Raw genomic sequence first — 17,575 nt, forward strand, 5'->3', positions numbered from 1 at the left:
AATGAACAAGGCAAAGCAACAATTTGTAACTTTAACTTTTGGTATTATGGCTAACGGTTTAACCCAACTTGAAGATCCAATATTCTAATGGAAAGTTATTGCCTTACTCTTATGTCCTGATACTGTAGGGAAATATTCTCTCTTAATTTCAACCCATGTGACATAAAAGAGTAACAACCTATATCAAGAAGTATTCTGAAGAACTAAAGGAGTTTAAAAGTCATAGTTCTCTCCTATTGGAGCACAGAAAATGCCCTGAAATCAGTAAGACATTTTCTATGTTGGGTGCCTTTACATTCCTGTATACATTTATGGCACAGAATATATATGTTGTGCTTTTCCTGACTTTAACCAAGAATCTGACTTTTTTTCAGGAAGAATTTTAAACATTGGGAAGGTATACTTAAATAAATAAATTGGTCTATTAGACTAAACACTTTTTCTTATAAAGGCAGGCTCAGCTTTGGTAACAATCCCAAATTAAGGGGCTGCCCGTCTGGCTCAGGTGGAGGACCACACAAGTCTTGATCCCTGGGTTGTAAGTTCAAGCCCCATGCTGGGTGCAGAGATTACTTAAAAGATAAAATCTTAAAAAAAAAAAAAAAAACAAATTAAGGAAAGACATACCTTAGTTCTAAAACACTTGTTACATTTCCAGAAGGGAATATTCGCCGAACATAGTTGAAATCCCCTACATACAGGCTGCCATCGATCCCGCAAGCTAATGCAACCGGGGCCAACAATTTATTACCATCGGCCTGACCATTGCAACTGGGGCATGAGATGCTGCGCCTCCGGCCATTTCCCATGATGCTACTGACAACCGGAGGCTGTTGGGAGATGAACTGGTTTTCCCCATTGCCCTTGTACAGTATGCCTGGAAGACACAAAATGCATTGTTCTTGTAATACAAAGCAGAAAGATGAAAAGTAAACATGCTCACTCTAGGTGTAACTATAATTCAGTGCTTTGTGGATATAGACTGGGAACATTTACTTCAAGTTCTCTCGGAAAGAACAAGAACTCTATTTATTTAACCTGGTGTAAAATATCATTTGGCAAAACACAAAGGATATATATGAAAAGTGCTGTCTGTTATGCATGTAAGGGAGGGCTGGTGAAAGAAACAGAGGACTAATCAGCAAAATTAAAAGCCCAAATTGTCGACATCGGTGGTTCTCAAACTTGGCTACACAGTGGGACAGACTGGGTCTGTTCCACTGATGCTTGGATCTCATCCTGAGAGCTCCTGATTTAACTGGTCTGAGGGCAGACTTTTAGGAAAACATTCCAGATAGTGTGCCTGGATGGCTTAGGCAGTTGGGTGTCTTCCTTTGGGTCAGGTCATGATCTCAGGGTCCTGGGATCAAGCTCCATGTCAGGCTCCCTGCTCAGTGAGGAGTCTGCTACGCCTGCTTCCTCTGCCCCCGCCCCACTTGCGTGTGCACTCTCTCTCTCTCTGTCAAGTAAATAAATGAAAAAAAAATTTTTAAAAGATTTTATTTATTTGACAGAGAGAGCAAGAGAGCACAAGCAAGGAGAACAGCAGAGGGAGAGGGAGAAGCAGGTTCCTGCTGAGCAGGGAGCCTGGGCTGGATCCCAGGATCCGGGGAACCTGACCTGAGCTGAAGGCAGATGCCCAATAGCCTGAGCAAACCAGGTGCCCCAATAAATAACATCTTAAAATAAAAAAAACAAAAAACCTAAATCTCCAGATGACCCTAATGTGCAACCAAATTTGAGAACCATTCTACATGTTCTTCAGGGAATAATAAGTTTTCCAATTGCTTAACGATGTTATACTATTATGAATTAATCCAACCAACAAAAATGTGCACCAGCAATACGAATTTCTTCCTTCTGAGTGTATCACTGAATTTAAAAATGTAAAAATTACTTTATAGAAAATAAATTTAGACAGTGAGTGTCAAACCCCCTATATACTATTATGCTGCCAAAGAACGTTCTTCTTGGTTATACTCGTAACCGACACGAAGACGCATACACACGCAGTCATTAAAAATTCCAAACATAGCAAAGCTGTTATGGAAGGGCAACTTATTATTTAAGGAGAATTCTGCTTTTAGGCATGCAAGTGCCAATCCTACTTAAGACACAATGTCAGTTTGCGCCATTAGGGTCCTCAATGAAAATCTGAGGAAAAAAAAAATCCCAGAAGAATAGTAAATATTTTCATAGTTAGAAACTGGATTTGAGTTGTGATTCTAATTTTATTCACTCTCCATTATTATCTAGAGAGCAGATCAGTGGTTTCCTTCTGGCCTGAGTTACCCTGGATGGTTAGCTGTCACTGTATTTCATGACACTTTGCAGAGGGCTATTATCTGTATAAACCGTCTGTTGCTTGGACTTCAGAGTTGTACGTATTATATATTTATTGAATGTTCTCTATTTCAAAGCAGTTCTTCAAGCCAATGCTTATACTTTTTAGCAGCTACACAGTTAAAAGAATTAATCCATGAAAGTACAAACAGGAAACTCAAGAATGCATTTTTTTCCTCCCACTTCGGGATAATTTTAAAATGAAGAAGAGATCAGAATGATTATGTTCTTCTTATAGCTTAGCACATTTTTAGGTGGATTCTATGATTACTTTGAAATGCTTTTTGAGTGATGTAATAATCACAGAAAATTTACATAAAGAAATCAGAGAAGATCAAATTTAAAGAAAAATAAGCCAAATAAGGCTGGACCGAACACGTGAAAAGCCTTTTGCCTTGAATCTTCAAAGAATACATTAATGTTACCTAAGATCCTTCTTTCTGCGATTATGTTATTTGACAATTATGGAACTCTATTTTCCTGGAAGGGCCAGGTCTGTAAGTTTCATGCAAGAATGCTACAAGCCAGCCTACTGTTCTGCTCAGCCTGATGTATTCAGTCATTATTTTAAACAATTGGTCCTTCATGATTCTCCTCTATTATGACAGAAGAAAAAGACGAGCGTTAGAATATTTACTTGCACGTTCCAGGCCTGCAAACACCTGTCACTGTCTCCATTTCGGCCTTCTCTTCATCTTTAATACGTTTCATAGCTCACCCCACTTGTCACGATTACAAATCACTTTGTTTAGTCAATTAGACACATGTCACTTTGAGAAGCCACTCCTTGTCAAACGGTTCTTGGATAAAATTTGAAATCACAAGCAGTTTACCCCCTGAATTAGGTTACCTCCCATTTTTAAAACAACATATATTTTATAATTTATAGCAATTTGTGGAGGACAGAATTTGGGGTAGCCTAGCTTCTACAGCTGACCTGATATTTTAATAAAAGCAAACTATATATTATCCTGGTAGAGGGTGTGTGTGTGTGTGTGTGTGTGTGTGTGTGTGTGTGTGAGAGACAGAGAGAGAGAGAGAAAGAGAGAGACAGACAGAGTATCTAAATTTCTCAAATCCACCTGAATTCTAAACTCAGTTTTGGGTATTGTAACAGTGTAATTCACCATTGTTACAAAGTGGGTTTACGGCATGGGCTTTCTGGAGCTCTCTGCCTGTTGACCCCCTACCAGCTCATAATCTCTTGGCAAAATCCTGGGGCTCTGAACTTGACCCTATATTCTCACAATAGCTAAAATGTTTCTAGAGAGGTTCCCCTGGTTTGGTTTATAAAGAAATTCTGAAGGAATCTAGCAATATGTCAAATTGTGTGAAATATCATTTCACATCATTTAATCGGGAGCAGCCAGGGGCACATTGGGCATGTGGCTTTGCATTTTGAAAGCCTGTGACTGTGCCTGGTGTTCCCAACATGACAGACGGAAAAGCACGGCTTCAGACCCCGCTGATGATTAGGGATAACATATGGAGCGTCCTTCTTGGTTAGGAGTCTCGCTTTTCCCAAGCGTGTGCTGCATGTGGCACTAGCTATGGGCTCTGCTCCCAAACCTTCGGGCACACTCACTGAATGGCAACCCGATGTTCAGAATACAGCTGGACCGGGCGAAGAGCTCAGTGCTGCTGTAAGGTAGGAAACGGGTGGAGGGTTCCTCTCTATCGATTTGCTCGGTACGATTCTCTTCTAGAGGTCAGACACCAGCGTTCTCCAGCACTGGCTTGGACACTACGTACATTCATTATGTTTGGAAATCGAAAATGTACCCTCTCCAGCTCTGACAACAAAATTTTTTAAATAAAAAGAACAGATATCAAAGTAACATTAATCTGAAAAAGTGACCAATACTCATAAACATTTAGTTGTATTTCGTGCTCAATTCAAAATTCCGAATCTTCCAAAAACCTTTGTGAAGTCCAAGATAGAGATTTTACCACAACTGGGAAATCTCCTATTGGAAAGGGAGATTTGGCAAGGCAGGGTAGAGAGGTACTAGCATAATACGGTTTAGGATGGGGAGCTAGAGGAAGTCACCTTAAGGTTCTGCTTTTCTAGAAAATACTTAGGTGTAGGCGGCATGAGGGCAAAACGTCAAACACACAGTGAGGACAAGAGAGTTCGTTTAATATAAACCACATTCTTTATGAGATTATGCCGGTCAAGTTTTGTAAAATAATTTATATCTCCTGTGATATATGAAATATCTGTTGTCAGAGAATATTCCTTTATAGTATAAGGTTTACTATGAGTAATCTTTCTTCTCAGATTATTCCTTTATTTTTCCTAATAATTACAAAGTAAGAGCATATGGAACCCAATCTGAGCAGGAGAACAATTTTTTCTCACATATAATCTAAGAAGAACTGAAAAAAAGTCTACATGCTCAGAATAGGCTAATTACTTAAGGATTAAGATCTATCAGAAATATTTCAGTAAAGTCACGTGGATTTTTTTTTTTTTTTTACTTTAAAAAAAGTTCCCCCTCCCTCCATTTTTGGTAAACTTTCCTAAAGCACCCTCAATCAACTCTGGGCTTACTATAGAGTTAGACACCGCTGGGTGAATCTGTGTGAAGACTACCACATAGAGTACTTTCAGTGCAGCACCAAAGTCATTTACATTCAAGTGGGAGAACTATTTTGGTGATGAATTTATGATGGATTCAAAGTTCACAAGAAGATTAGGTTGTTCCCACCTCAGACTGGTAGAGTCTTTAAAAATCTATCTTTATTTTTTCTACTAATTCTAATCCTACAGCATGCAGAAGATAAAATGTTGCCACAATCTATTCAAGGCAAGTGGTATTAACTACAAACAAGATCTTACCATTCTGAACGTCCAACACATGATGTTTATCTAATGTCCAACCACCCATGTTGGAAGCGTCTAATTCATAGCCTTGTAAAATGGCGGTCCTCTTTTCCCACAGAGTCAGGTCCAGACATGACTCGTATTCGTATCCAACCGACACTGGAATCAAGACAAAGCATAGTACATCTTCTCAACTTTTTTTGACAAAATTTATTTATTGCAATTTATTATTTTGATAAAACTGCTTTTTTCCACAGTTGTGTTCTAAGACTCTATTTCCACTCATTTATGCGTGGAGCTTATTTTTATATGAAAAGATCTGACAACATAGAAGGTGTTTTTCTAAGAAACTATCTTCAAATATTATTTTTCTATTGATTTGATCGGAAACTAGTATTTTTTTTCCCCTCACACCATTTCTTTCCCAAGGGGTTCACAGCACAAGATGAAGACCAGATTGGGCACCTGGTTAAGCAATTAGATCTGATAAATCAGCCCCAGGTGGTGATCAGATGATAACAACTAAAAATAATATTTGCTATCTGAATAATTAGAGCTGTTTAGTTTCCAAGAGTATTAAAAGTTGCGCAAAATGTTTATGACAAGTCAGGTTCAATACAGCAGAGAAGATAGTATGATCATGACGACATATTCACATGTTACTATCAGGACTGAACGATAATGCTAGCTGTAAATTACTGTGAACAAGTCACCAATAAAAAGCTTCAGAGTTCTTATGAAACATGGATTTTAAGATTTAGAACAAAGTGAAAGGAGAAGCAGCAATTATCTGATTGATAGGAACTGAGTCAAACCCAAGTTATACATTAATTTCAGAATAAAATATCTAGAATATTCTCTGATAAAAACGAATAGAACAAAAAGTATCCATCAGTTTTTGCTGGTCTCAACCTGAGCATGAAGCTAGACCATATATATGTCAACACACCAATCTCTGATCACGTTGTCCCGTCATTCCGTAAGCAATGGGCTTTTAAGAATGTCATTCTACAAAACTGATTCCTAGTCAAAAGAGCTGAAATAATTTTGGGACACAAATATTGTCTATATCCTTTTAAATATCATTATGTGTTGAATCAACCCTATTAGATACAGACCACATTAAAAAAAAAGGGTAAGGAAAGCTAAGGAGATAAGGTTAGCAAAAAACAAAAGGTGAAAAAAGTAAGGAGGACAGTGAGGAAAAATTGGAATCTCATTCAGAACATTTTTGAAGACAGAATTTCAGCCAGAAAAGAAGGGATATTTTCTCCACATCACAGGGAATACATTCCCTTTTCCCATGGCAGGTCTCCACCAACCAGCTTAAAATTCCCCAAGGTCCATCTTACTGTCTTCCCATCTGTTTATCCAATGATTTCCATGGGTGACAGTCGACTTCATGGGAGTTCTGACTTCAAGACAATTATTTTGACGCAGACTATATCGATGTGGAACTTACCAACAGCTTCCGACAGACCATAGACCTTTTGGTTATAGGCGTCTGTTTTATCCCATATAAAAGTATAGGCCAGGTTTGGCGAGGCAGGAAACCACTTCTGAAAGAGTCTTCCTACCACAGCCACCATAAGGTGAACCTTCATTAAATTAAACGGTATGACAGACTGGGTCATGGTGATCTTGAGAACTGACTTATATCCCGCCGCTCTGGAGCTCAAGTAGGAAAGTTTCAAATCTGTTCCTGGAATGGTCGTTTCTTCATGGAGCACCTAGGTGTGCATAAAGTAGAAACTTCAAACTTGGGTCACAGGTGAACCATTAGCTAAAATAGATTTAAAGGAAATGAGCCCAGCAACTGAAATAGGACAGCAAAGACACATCTGAGCTGTTACTTTATTCGATAATTAAAAGTAACTCTGCTGGCAGCCCAATTTTTCTCCTCCTCAAAGCTTCTTGTCACTCACTCAAGTTCATCACACCTCAGGTGCTACTTCTCATACAGGACACAGAGCCGACACGCACGGACTTTATTAGCTCATAGTCACAGCAGACTGACTAACCCATCGTTCACCCCTGTCATCCTGGAGAATTCGAGCAGACATTTGTAAGATGGTTAGCCTAGAGCAGGGATGCCGTCTGGGCCAAAGTTCTGGCCTATGACAGCTGCCTCATTTAGGGATTAGACCTACATCTATGGCCTTGGCAGCTGAATGGTTACAGCCTAGAAAGACAGGAGTGGGTACAGAAAAGACCAATTCCATTGGGTTAAATTGTAGTGAACTCCATACCCATGCTGAGAGGTAATATAACAGACGCATATTCTCATAATTAGTTAAATGCTGAGCGAGGACTCACTGCTGGTTTTTGATATGATGGTAGATGGACTAAGAGGTCAGAGCTGCATAAATTCTCCCGGAGAGAACAACTAGTATGTTATTGAACACACACACAAGTCCCTCAATGTGTACTTCTTGAGTTGAAACTGGACTGTGAAAAGTTAAAATAATTCCCTGCCTAAGAATGCTCTCCTTTTTAGATTTTAAAAGATCATATTCTTAACCCCACAATTGACCCATCACTGTGACTGGCTCATTGAACATCAACAAATTTATATCGACCTATGCCAAAGTATTTTAGAAATATTACATTATTTTGAAAATGTATTTGTGTAGCATATAACGTCTTTTCCTGACAGCGCAGATGCTAATGACCACTGCTAAGCTCCTATTTGGCTAACAACGGTAGGTTTTCAGAGGTTTACTACCCTATGTATCTTGCAAAGTACAAGGCCGTCTAGGCTCAAGACTCTGCACCAAGAAGTCACCATTCTGTCCACCAAGAATTAAATAACATTCTCTAAGATTTCTCCATGTTGGCTGACCAAGATTCATTATTCAGACTGTTAGAAAAATCTTAGCATAGCAATGTAGCGGTCAGTAGAATCCAGTCCTCTTGCAAAGAACAGTTGGGATTGATGGGTTATTTGTCGTCTCCAAATTGCAATGACTGTCGTAGGGCCCAGGATAGTGAGGCTGTAGTGGTCAGTCTGCGTATAAGCGAGTAGCACCAGAGAATGAGCTGAGCAAACCACCACTGTGGCCGGGGGCCAGTGGTGGCGTCAAGAGCAATGGTATGCGGTCCCATGGACGAAGAAGGCATAGCTCTACTCAGCACCTGCTCACAACTGTGGGGTTTTCCTTATGGAACATGTGCACTGACTTCGGCCACAGAGACTCTGAAGCCCAATAGTTTATGGCCGTACGGAAACTTTCTAGAGCCGTTAGACTCACAGAGAACATTACATTTAAGATTGACAGCACTTTGGTGTGGCTGTAGGCTACAGAGTGAATAATGTAAATGGAACTCATTGTTCTTCCATCATTAGGGTGAAATATCATGGGTTGGCTTGAAAAATGGATTCTGTGACTCTTGAAATGGCTCTGAAAATGTAAGTGATTGAACCCTAAGGCATATAATTTATTTCCCCTTAATTTATTTTCAAAATACTTTCTCATAAATCGGATAGGTTTTCTATATGTAAGGTAGTCTTTCATTAATTAAATAGATACTTCCTGTGATCTGGTAGGACCTGCTTCTCTAATTCGAAATATCATATGTTATCCCTGATTTTAATAACAGATTATTATCTTTGTCATCATTAACCTACTTCCATGGAACAAATATCTGTAATTTAGTTCATTAAAACACGTGTTTCTCCTATGTAATTTAACTTGACCGTGTTATTTTGCATTAGTGGGAAAAGTACACCCAGCCAGGGAGGAAAAATAAACATCCAGCCTATTTTTTTGCCATCTGTGTGATCTGTAAGCCCCACTCTTCACCCCATTAAATATTTAGTTAGGCACTATAATTAATGTAAAAGAGGTAATAAAATAGGAGACTTACTTTCTTTAATTTTGTTATTTTTGTTTTGTTTTATAGTAAATTAACAAATATTTTATTTTATAATAAATAAAGTTTCATATCCAGTCATTAAAAAAAAAAAGAAACTATATCTTGTCAATTCTACCTTCCAAATCTCAGTCTAATCTGTTCCCTCTTCTCCACTTCCACCACCATGCTGAGTGTTGGGCCCTCCCCATCTCAGTGCCGGCTATGTACAGAAATACAGTGAACAGTAGTCAGTTCACTGATTTCTCTGTCTTCTTCTATCAATTACACATTTTGTGTCTTGAGTTAGCTTTAGAGAGATCCGCAAAAGGGACCATGGGCCCCCTGGTTCCACATTGCCTAAAGAATTCAGTACCACTGTGTGGTATTTTGGGGCCACTCATATTCTAGCCCCAACCTATCTCTTACATGCCCTATATTTAAGTAGCTCACCAGTTTTAATACACTATCATTTGTTTTTACCACTGTGTGGTTGCTTTCACATTGTCGTCAATCTGGAATATCCTTTCCCCACTCTGAAGGCCGACCTCCTCTGGGACGCCCTTTTTGGCTTCCTTAGGAATAGACTTCTCTTTTGAACATGCAGAGCTCTTCCTTCAAATCTGGATCACATTTAGAATGGTAGGAATCCGTGTCTGTATTATTCTTTTTATCCTTGTAGAGTACCTCATATATGCTGGGCTCTTAGTAAATTTCTACTAAATGTCTGCAGACTGTTTGGTGGAATGGAGGGAAAAAACCCAACAGATCCTTCAGGCATTCCTGGAATTGCTGACTATTTGAAACCCATTTCAATGACTCAGTTTACTAAAACTCTGCCACCTATAGACAGAGTCTCGAGGTTAAATCTACTTAAGGAGTGGGCTAAGAAGTTCAGAGCTACTGCAAGATGGCCTCTGGGGAGGAAGTACTACATTGCACAAGGTTATAGTGAACTTCCAAAAGCTTTCGCTCAAAGCTGGCTTGACGGTTACGCAGTAAATCATTGAGGTGTCTCTTCTGCATTGCATTCGCCTGTAAGAGTTCTTAACCTGTTATCCCAGACCTTCTTGGCTCATCTTGTCTGCTATCTAATTGCACTCCTTCCCTAGGGGATCTCCTCCTATGCTTTCTATTTTTCTGTGTCACTAATGACCCCCAAGTTTACGTTTTACTCCCAACCTCTGCCCTGGACTCCGTTAGCACACACCCACTTCTTATCCCTTCAGCCCCAACTTCCTTTGTCCAATCCATCATCACTTCTCCAAACGGAGACTGTCTCCTACCTGGTCCCCTTGTTTCAACCTTTGCCCAATAGAGAATATTCTTAGTGTAGCAACTACAGTGCCCCTTTTGAAGAAGGAAACCAGTAGAGGCGCCTGGGTGGCTCAGCTGGTTAAGGGTCCAACTCTTAGTTTTGACTCAGGTCATGATTTCATGGTTGTGGCATTGAGCCTCGCACTGGGCTCCATACTCAGTGAGGAGTATCTGATTGAGATTCTCTCCCTCTTCTGCCCCGTGCCCCCTCCACCCTCCACACGCGCTCTCTCTCTCAAATAAATAAGTAAAATCTTAAAAAAAAAAAAAAAAAGGCGGCCACGGTCTTCAGTGATTGGTGGTTTGTGTGTCACCCCTTCCCTCAAGCCACACCTGCTGGTCTCTGTGCCACTCTGTGAACAAGCCAAGCATGGTCTTTGCTCGGAGCTTCTGAACTTGCTCCCAGCACGAACTGCAATATCCTTCTATTTGGGGACTTATTCTTTCATTTTTCTTAAACTTTCTGCTGAAACATCAACTTATCAAGGAGGCCTTCCTGGACCACACTTTGCAAAACTGTACCTCCCTCAACTGACCCTGTTTTATCTTTGAAAAGTAAGTTGTATTCACAAGCTGACATACATTTGTATGTATGACAACATTTCTTGTCTCTCTTCCCATTAGCTCTAAAGCTCTTTGAGACCAAGGAGCTTTGGTCTGATTGGCTTACTGCTTCGCTCTATTCTAACAATGCCTGGTGTCAAATAAATATTTTAAGAGTGAATGGGACAAAGCTGCTCTGTGCTGCTGTATTTTAGAACCAGCATATTTCTGGGGTGTTTGGGTGGCTCAGTTGGTGAAGCGACCAACTTGATTTCGGCTCACATCATGATCTCGGGGTGGTGGGATGGAGCCCTGTGTCCAGCTTCATGCTCATGCCCCTCCCCCCTGCTCAGTCTGTCTCTGTCGCAGATAAATCTTTTTTTAAAAAAATAAAGACCACATAGTTTTACTTAGCCATTTATGAATAAAGTCCAGTATTCTTTTACCTAATGTCCTATCTTTAAGACCCCAAGGTTTTTCTAATTGGACAGAAAGAGGAAGGAAGACAGTCTCCAGATATTTCAGAAGATAAAAGGAATAGTGAAAGTCTGGTTATTTTTAGGAAAGTTATATAGTTTTTTTCCCCCCTGAGGAGAACAGGCTTTATCATAAACTGTTAGAATGTAAGACTTAATACCAAGTTTTTTCAGATAAAAATGTCTTGAGAAAATTAATGAACATTTGCTGCTAAAAGTCATCTTTTCTGATCACTTTTTAAACTTATAATTATAATTTAACAGAAAGTCATGGACAGTAATGACCACGTATAACAGCACTTGTTACCCTGTCAGTAGGACATCAGGAGCATATTGGTATCAAAACCTTTTTCCAGTGAACAAGTACATGAATGAAGATGTTATTCGCTGTTGAATTTAAGCTGTTAGCTACAACTAAATAAATATATACAGACATAGTATAGCCTGAACAAAAAAAGTTTTTTGAATATATCTTTAGGAAATAACTAGATATCCTACTATAGTATTAACTATTCATGCACACGTATACCCTCCTCCCCTACATATCCTACATTCTGTGTTTCAGTCTGTGGAATGATTTAGGATGGTGCTGGAATTCTGAAAATCCTTTTTTAAGATTCTTTGGAAACCACATGATCTGAAAACAGTTTCCTTACAAGTACCGCCGCTAGAACATCCTACCTGTGTTTCGGGAATAATGGGGCTGTCTTCAGGAGAAGATCTGAAAAATGTAGATAAAGGAGAGGCCACAATGATGGGATTTGGCCTCACAAATCCACTCAGATCACAGCTGGGAATGTCATTCTCTTCCTTCTTCATGACGAGGGTATCCATCACATAAAAGACATTCCATGGAATCCACACGGTATGGTACTGAGTGAGGAATGGGGAGCGTTCGAAGACCAAAGTAAGAGAGGCCCCGCCATTTGCCACCAAATCAAACCTAAGAAAAAACAAGATGACTTGGTGAATGATTTGATCCCACACCGCTTCCAACAACACTCCGCTCCTTAAATAAATTCGCTTTACAAAGGAAACCAACTTTTCTCCCAACCCATATACGACAGAGTTGCAAATCTACAGGAATATTAAAGTAACTATTCAAGGAACACCCAGACGCCTTTTACTAAGATTTACCAATTTATTAACATCTTTCCAAATTTGCTTTATCACTTGATCTTAGCCAAAAGGCCGAGAAGCAATCAGAATTGCTTTATCTATCTGCCCACCTACTTATTTTTTTTCAGAACCATCTAAGCTTAAGTAGTAGGTGTTATGGAAGGTCACTCCTAAATATTTCAACATGAATCTTCTCAAACAAAGAAAATTCTCCTACAAAACCAGAACACCGTTATCATGTCTTAGCAAATGAAATCAATTTTTAAGGAGCTACACGAGCCTGTGACTTTAAGTCTCTGCCACACACCGTCACAGAGTTCTGGAGCCTATTAGTTGATGCGGTTCTATATTAAAAGGGATAATCAAACATCCTGGGAGATATAAGAATGCCCAGTTTTTATACTGAGAATATTTCAAACAGAGGGAGTGCCGTGGGACTAACTTAACTCACATTCCATCCTGACGGGTAATAGTGTATCCATATTCTGGGTAATGGAAGAACGAGACATTTACTCCAATAAGTGGAGTTCCGTCAGCAGTTAGTACTTGGCCCCTGATGACGGATGCAAGGCTGTGGGAAAAGTAGAAGAATTAAAACGAACATTCGTCTTCTCGGGCCCACATTATCATGATTTAGAGATAATTCAACCTAAGCATAAAATAACACTGTCACACACACTTGTTATTCACAAAAACCAGACCCAAAGAGTCCCAAGACAATGCCCCTTTTAATTCAGCACAATTCACATTCTCTAAATGCCTAGTGTTTACCCGGGGTTTTAATTTGTTGCAATCTGCGTTTTGGAGAGTTATCAAGACCCATAATTTAGAGATGGATTTTTAAAAATTATAAACTGCGCTTTTTCATAAGTCATATATCTGGCGCTTACATGAAGAAAAGTATACCTTCCAATTAATTCCAAGGCAATCCGTAAATCTGCAGGGACCAAGAAGTATAAGATTTAAAGGGGCAATAAGGCACATTTGTGCAACAACTTTTAATCAACTGCTGGGTCTAACTGCATTAATGCTGTTAAATTACGGCAGATCCAGGAGTTCTAGTGTAAATCATCTTCTTTTACTCAGTGAGACACAGGACACCTGCTTTCACTTACTGGTTTATTTTCAGGTCATTACTGCTCTGCAAAGCACCAGTCAAACAGCTTATGCAATCTTATTGCCATGCCGTTAGCAGTTCCATTACATTAATTCATAATTTATATTATTTAGCGAGCTCAGCTAAAAAAAAAAAAAAAAAAGCTCACTTCTGTTTTGCCTTTTGGGGTCTTTTCACTGCTTCTCTTGAAACATTTCCAACTGCGCTAACAAAATCAACTAGTTAAATGAAGATTTATTGACTCCTTAATGGGATGTCCTGTTACGGCTCAGGTACTGAAATCGACAAAGCACGTGAACTGTGTCAAAAACGCCCGAGATGCGAGGTTTGGTGAGGGATTTGCCTAAAGAGGAAAAACTGCGTTGAAAGGCAAAGCTCGCTCCTCAAATTCACAGTCCTCAGCATTTCGTCTAACGTGCACGGAACTACTGATAACATGGCTACAAATCGACATGAAGGAGAAAAGGCATTAACCTCTTATTGAAAGGGCTCTCTCCGGGTATGACATGGGTGCTATCGGACCCTATAAGAAAACTGATTCGGTCGTAGAAGGATTTGGCGGCTTGCTGTGAGGGGGACTGCAAGCTCTGGCTGATGACGTCCTGAGGGTCAGGTAGTCCGCGGCAGTAAGGCTGGTTTTGGCAGGAGCTCTGTAAGCAGCAGTCGGGGTCCATACAGTCAACGAGCCCATCTGCAGAGAGAAGTGCAAGCCGGTCAGAGAATTCCTCTTCGTATGTGTTTTGTTCGTTGGCTCATTTTCTTTCAGATCCAGGGAATCTTCCTGGATTCTGAGAGTGATTTCTATGAGGCACGCTTTTTGGAAAGACTTGGCAGCCTCTTTCGCGTGGAGTAAATGTTTGGATTGGAGATGGCGGATTCTGAGCAAGAAATTAAAAATTGCTGATTGGAATAATCTATTAGGAGTAGGAAGGACTACAGATTTGTTTTAATTCTAATTATGGATGCCTTCTCTATTTTAGAGAAAATGCAGTCAGAGTTAACACAGGGAGCACCATGGGTCTGTGGTTTTGGACCTATGTAGGGTGAAGTTCTAAAATTTGGGGAAAGGTCAGAAAATGAATGTCTGTGAAGTGAAGCTAATACAATTCAAGGTACAATGGATGAGATGAGCCAACCAGTTTTCGAGGACATAGCTTTCTCCAGGAAGGTAAAGTATGTTCCAGATAAAGTGAAGGCATCCCTCAAATGTTGAACAGGACCCTGAGCCCCTCATAGGACGGCCACAAAAATGGAGGTGTTACTTTAAAATGTGAAAATGTTAAGTGAGTTGGAATATTGGAAATGACAAGAAGCCCACCACAAGAAAATTGACCTACAGTGCTGGTGACGTGAAAAGTGTAATGGATAGAAAGAATCTGCTAGCGCCTTCTCCAGGAACATCAAAAGGAAACCACCTTCCACGGCCCATGTTTAAGTATTTTGTTCAAAACATAAACCAACTCCCTCCCAATCCCATCTGGGGATAAAAATATATGTTTATAAAAAATAAAAAATTAAACATGCAAAAAAATAAAATAAAATAAAAAGTGTTAGTTAAAAAACATAAACCAACTCATTAGTGGACAAGAGTGTTAGGTTACAATGACTTAGTGACATTATCCCTTAAGATCATTCTCTCACTGACCAGCTGATACATGGATTTTGATCTGCTTGGCAATGACTTTTCTCAGTATAGATTAATAAAAACATTAGTTTCTGAAGACTTTAAATCGTTCTTGAGAGATTGGACACATGGTCTTAAAATCTTCAAACCCAAATCTCAAGTCTTAGTATGACCTTATTATGGCAAACCCAGTTGAAAATATCTAGTTGACCTACATATTTTATTTACACAAGGGCTTTTCTAATAACTTCTATTTGGAAAAAAAAAAAACAAAAACCATACTAGCCACGAAGCTGTTTTGGCTTTAGGCCACTCTTATTAATAGAATATAAGTTTGCCCCTTCATTATCTGACAGCAAACCCAGATGCAAGAAGATAGACTAAATTGAGTTAATGTTGTCCAGTCTAAAAGTAGGTCAGCAACAACACAGGTAAGGTCAGAACCGAGATGAGAGGCCCTGGATCAGCGTCCTTAGGTCATTTTGCCCACCTGAAGCAGAATTGTAGTGAACACTTGTGAGTTCTCTCAAAACTCATTTCCTCTTCTTTGGGCAACAGCTGTACACTTTCATTTCCATATCCATCCATCCCCACCGCTCAGTCTCTGTGCATTTCCCCCTTCATGTTTGGCTCAGAAGTGTCCATTTGACCTAACTTGTCTCTCTGGAGTGAATTTCAGGAACCGTCTGCAGAGACTCCCCTTTCCCTCACCCCCACCAGTTGGAGCTGTAAGGCTGTGAGGTTGCGACTGCTGCCTCAATCCAACTGCTCCTATAGGAGAACCTCCCAAGCCATGTAGCTGTTGAAGAAGCAGAGCCAAGAGGTGGAGAGAAAAATAAGAGGTCATCGTGGTATCTTTAGGGTTTTTGCAACAAGCTGCACCTGTGATCCCGGGCTTTTCAGTTGTAGAAATCAAGCCATTCTCTTCTTCCTCATGCCTGTGTGGGTTCGGTTTTCTGTCACTTAATACCGAAAGAGACTTAGTTTACCTAGCAACAATAACTAAAAATCCCTTCACTATTTCTCTTGTAGTTGAAAAACAAGATTAATACATGAATACTTGAATTAAATTTAGGGTGTTGGACTCCTTTTACATATTTTAATTTGTTACCATGATGGGTCAGAATTTCTGACCAGCAGATCTTCCTATATATTGTTTCTTTATGATAGTTACATAACTTTTATGTAGATGTCTGTTACATTTTTTAAAAAATGTGTTAATTATTTGAAAGTGTAGTTTTACTCCTTTGATAAAAATTTAAATCATGTTTTAAGCAAATCAAGTGAAACTGAGCTTTGAAATTTTATATAAATTTATCAAAATACTTTCTTAGCCAAAAGGCCAAGAGGATGAAAAATATCTCTCAATGTTTCTCTGTATTTCTGGAAGAAAGATAAAACTATGCTACAGGCTTACTTTTCACAAAGCTATAATAATGTAACACATTGTATATTTTTTTCTGTGTCTCTCTCAAAGAAATAGAAAGAGTTATTAAGACTTGGATTTTTAAAGTAGTAGACTATTGAACTAATGCTCCAGTATCATTTCTGGCTTCAAAAGAAACCAATTAAAAAATAAAGCCCCTTCAGTAACAATCTATGATTATATATTGAGACTATAAGGAATCTTCAGTTATGTGTTTTAGGATATATTTAAGAGTTCTCACTTCATGACTTTTGAATGGGTGTGTGTATGGTTGGGAGAATTATTTAACACAAATATTTTATCTTCTCGCAGGTTTTTCCCTTGAATTCATTCTTTAACCTAAATAGAAACAACTCACTAGAGAAAGGACTTCCAATTCTTATATTTTATCTCTGTTAATCTTACAAATTAAAGATTAGATGCCCTCGTCCCCCCCCCCCCCCCAACCACGCCACAACTCCAGTATTTTCCTTTAGGCAATAGGTTGCCGAAGAGGAATGTTCACATGTAGTCATTCATCTTTGTTAGTTTATAAAAAGCAAATGTACATCTGGCGTGTCGTCTGCGGGTCATAAGACTGCAAGAGATTGACACCTTCTGAACGAATCAGCTGGAAATGCATTTTTACAAGCCTCTCTGCTAACATCAATCAGACAAAGAATCTCATTTCAACAGCCAAGATGCAGGGACACACAGTTTGTTATTTTTCTGCAGAGTTTATCAGTAACTCGCCCAAGCAAGTGACGGATAGTTATGAATCTGGCTCCCTATAACTTGAGAGAACATTTTTTCATTCTTTGTGCTTACATAGCTAGGGCTACCTAATACAACTAAGTTGATTATCCACTTGCTTAAATGTACACGGTAGTAAAATTGTCTTTGTGGAATAGTTTCCCCAAATCGTTGAGATTCCTTTTAGTACCAGGGATAT

At 39.3% G+C, this 17,575-nt stretch overlaps 1 protein-coding gene across 5 annotated transcripts in view; it reads right to left on the reverse strand.

The window, feature by feature from the left end:
- Nucleotides 1–17,575, reverse strand: part of TENM3 (teneurin transmembrane protein 3) — a 2,451,411-nt gene that overhangs the window by 48,116 nt on the left and 2,385,720 nt on the right. For all 5 annotated transcript variants that reach the window (XM_082715814.1, XM_082715812.1, XM_082715813.1 and 2 more), the window contains 6 exons: nucleotides 14,069–14,285; nucleotides 12,929–13,048; nucleotides 12,040–12,301; nucleotides 6,633–6,900; nucleotides 5,186–5,329; nucleotides 628–877 (listed from right to left, as the gene is read on the reverse strand). In XM_082715814.1, coding sequence (XP_082571940.1) covers nucleotides 628–877; nucleotides 5,186–5,329; nucleotides 6,633–6,900; nucleotides 12,040–12,301; nucleotides 12,929–13,048; nucleotides 14,069–14,285 — 1,261 coding nt within the window. The remainder of the gene's footprint in view (nucleotides 1–627; nucleotides 878–5,185; nucleotides 5,330–6,632; nucleotides 6,901–12,039; nucleotides 12,302–12,928; nucleotides 13,049–14,068; nucleotides 14,286–17,575) is intronic.

The sequence above is a fragment of the Mustela nivalis genome (assembly GCF_964662115.1).
Source record: "Mustela nivalis genome assembly, chromosome: 20".
Classification (NCBI taxonomy): Eukaryota; Metazoa; Chordata; class Mammalia; order Carnivora; family Mustelidae; genus Mustela; species Mustela nivalis.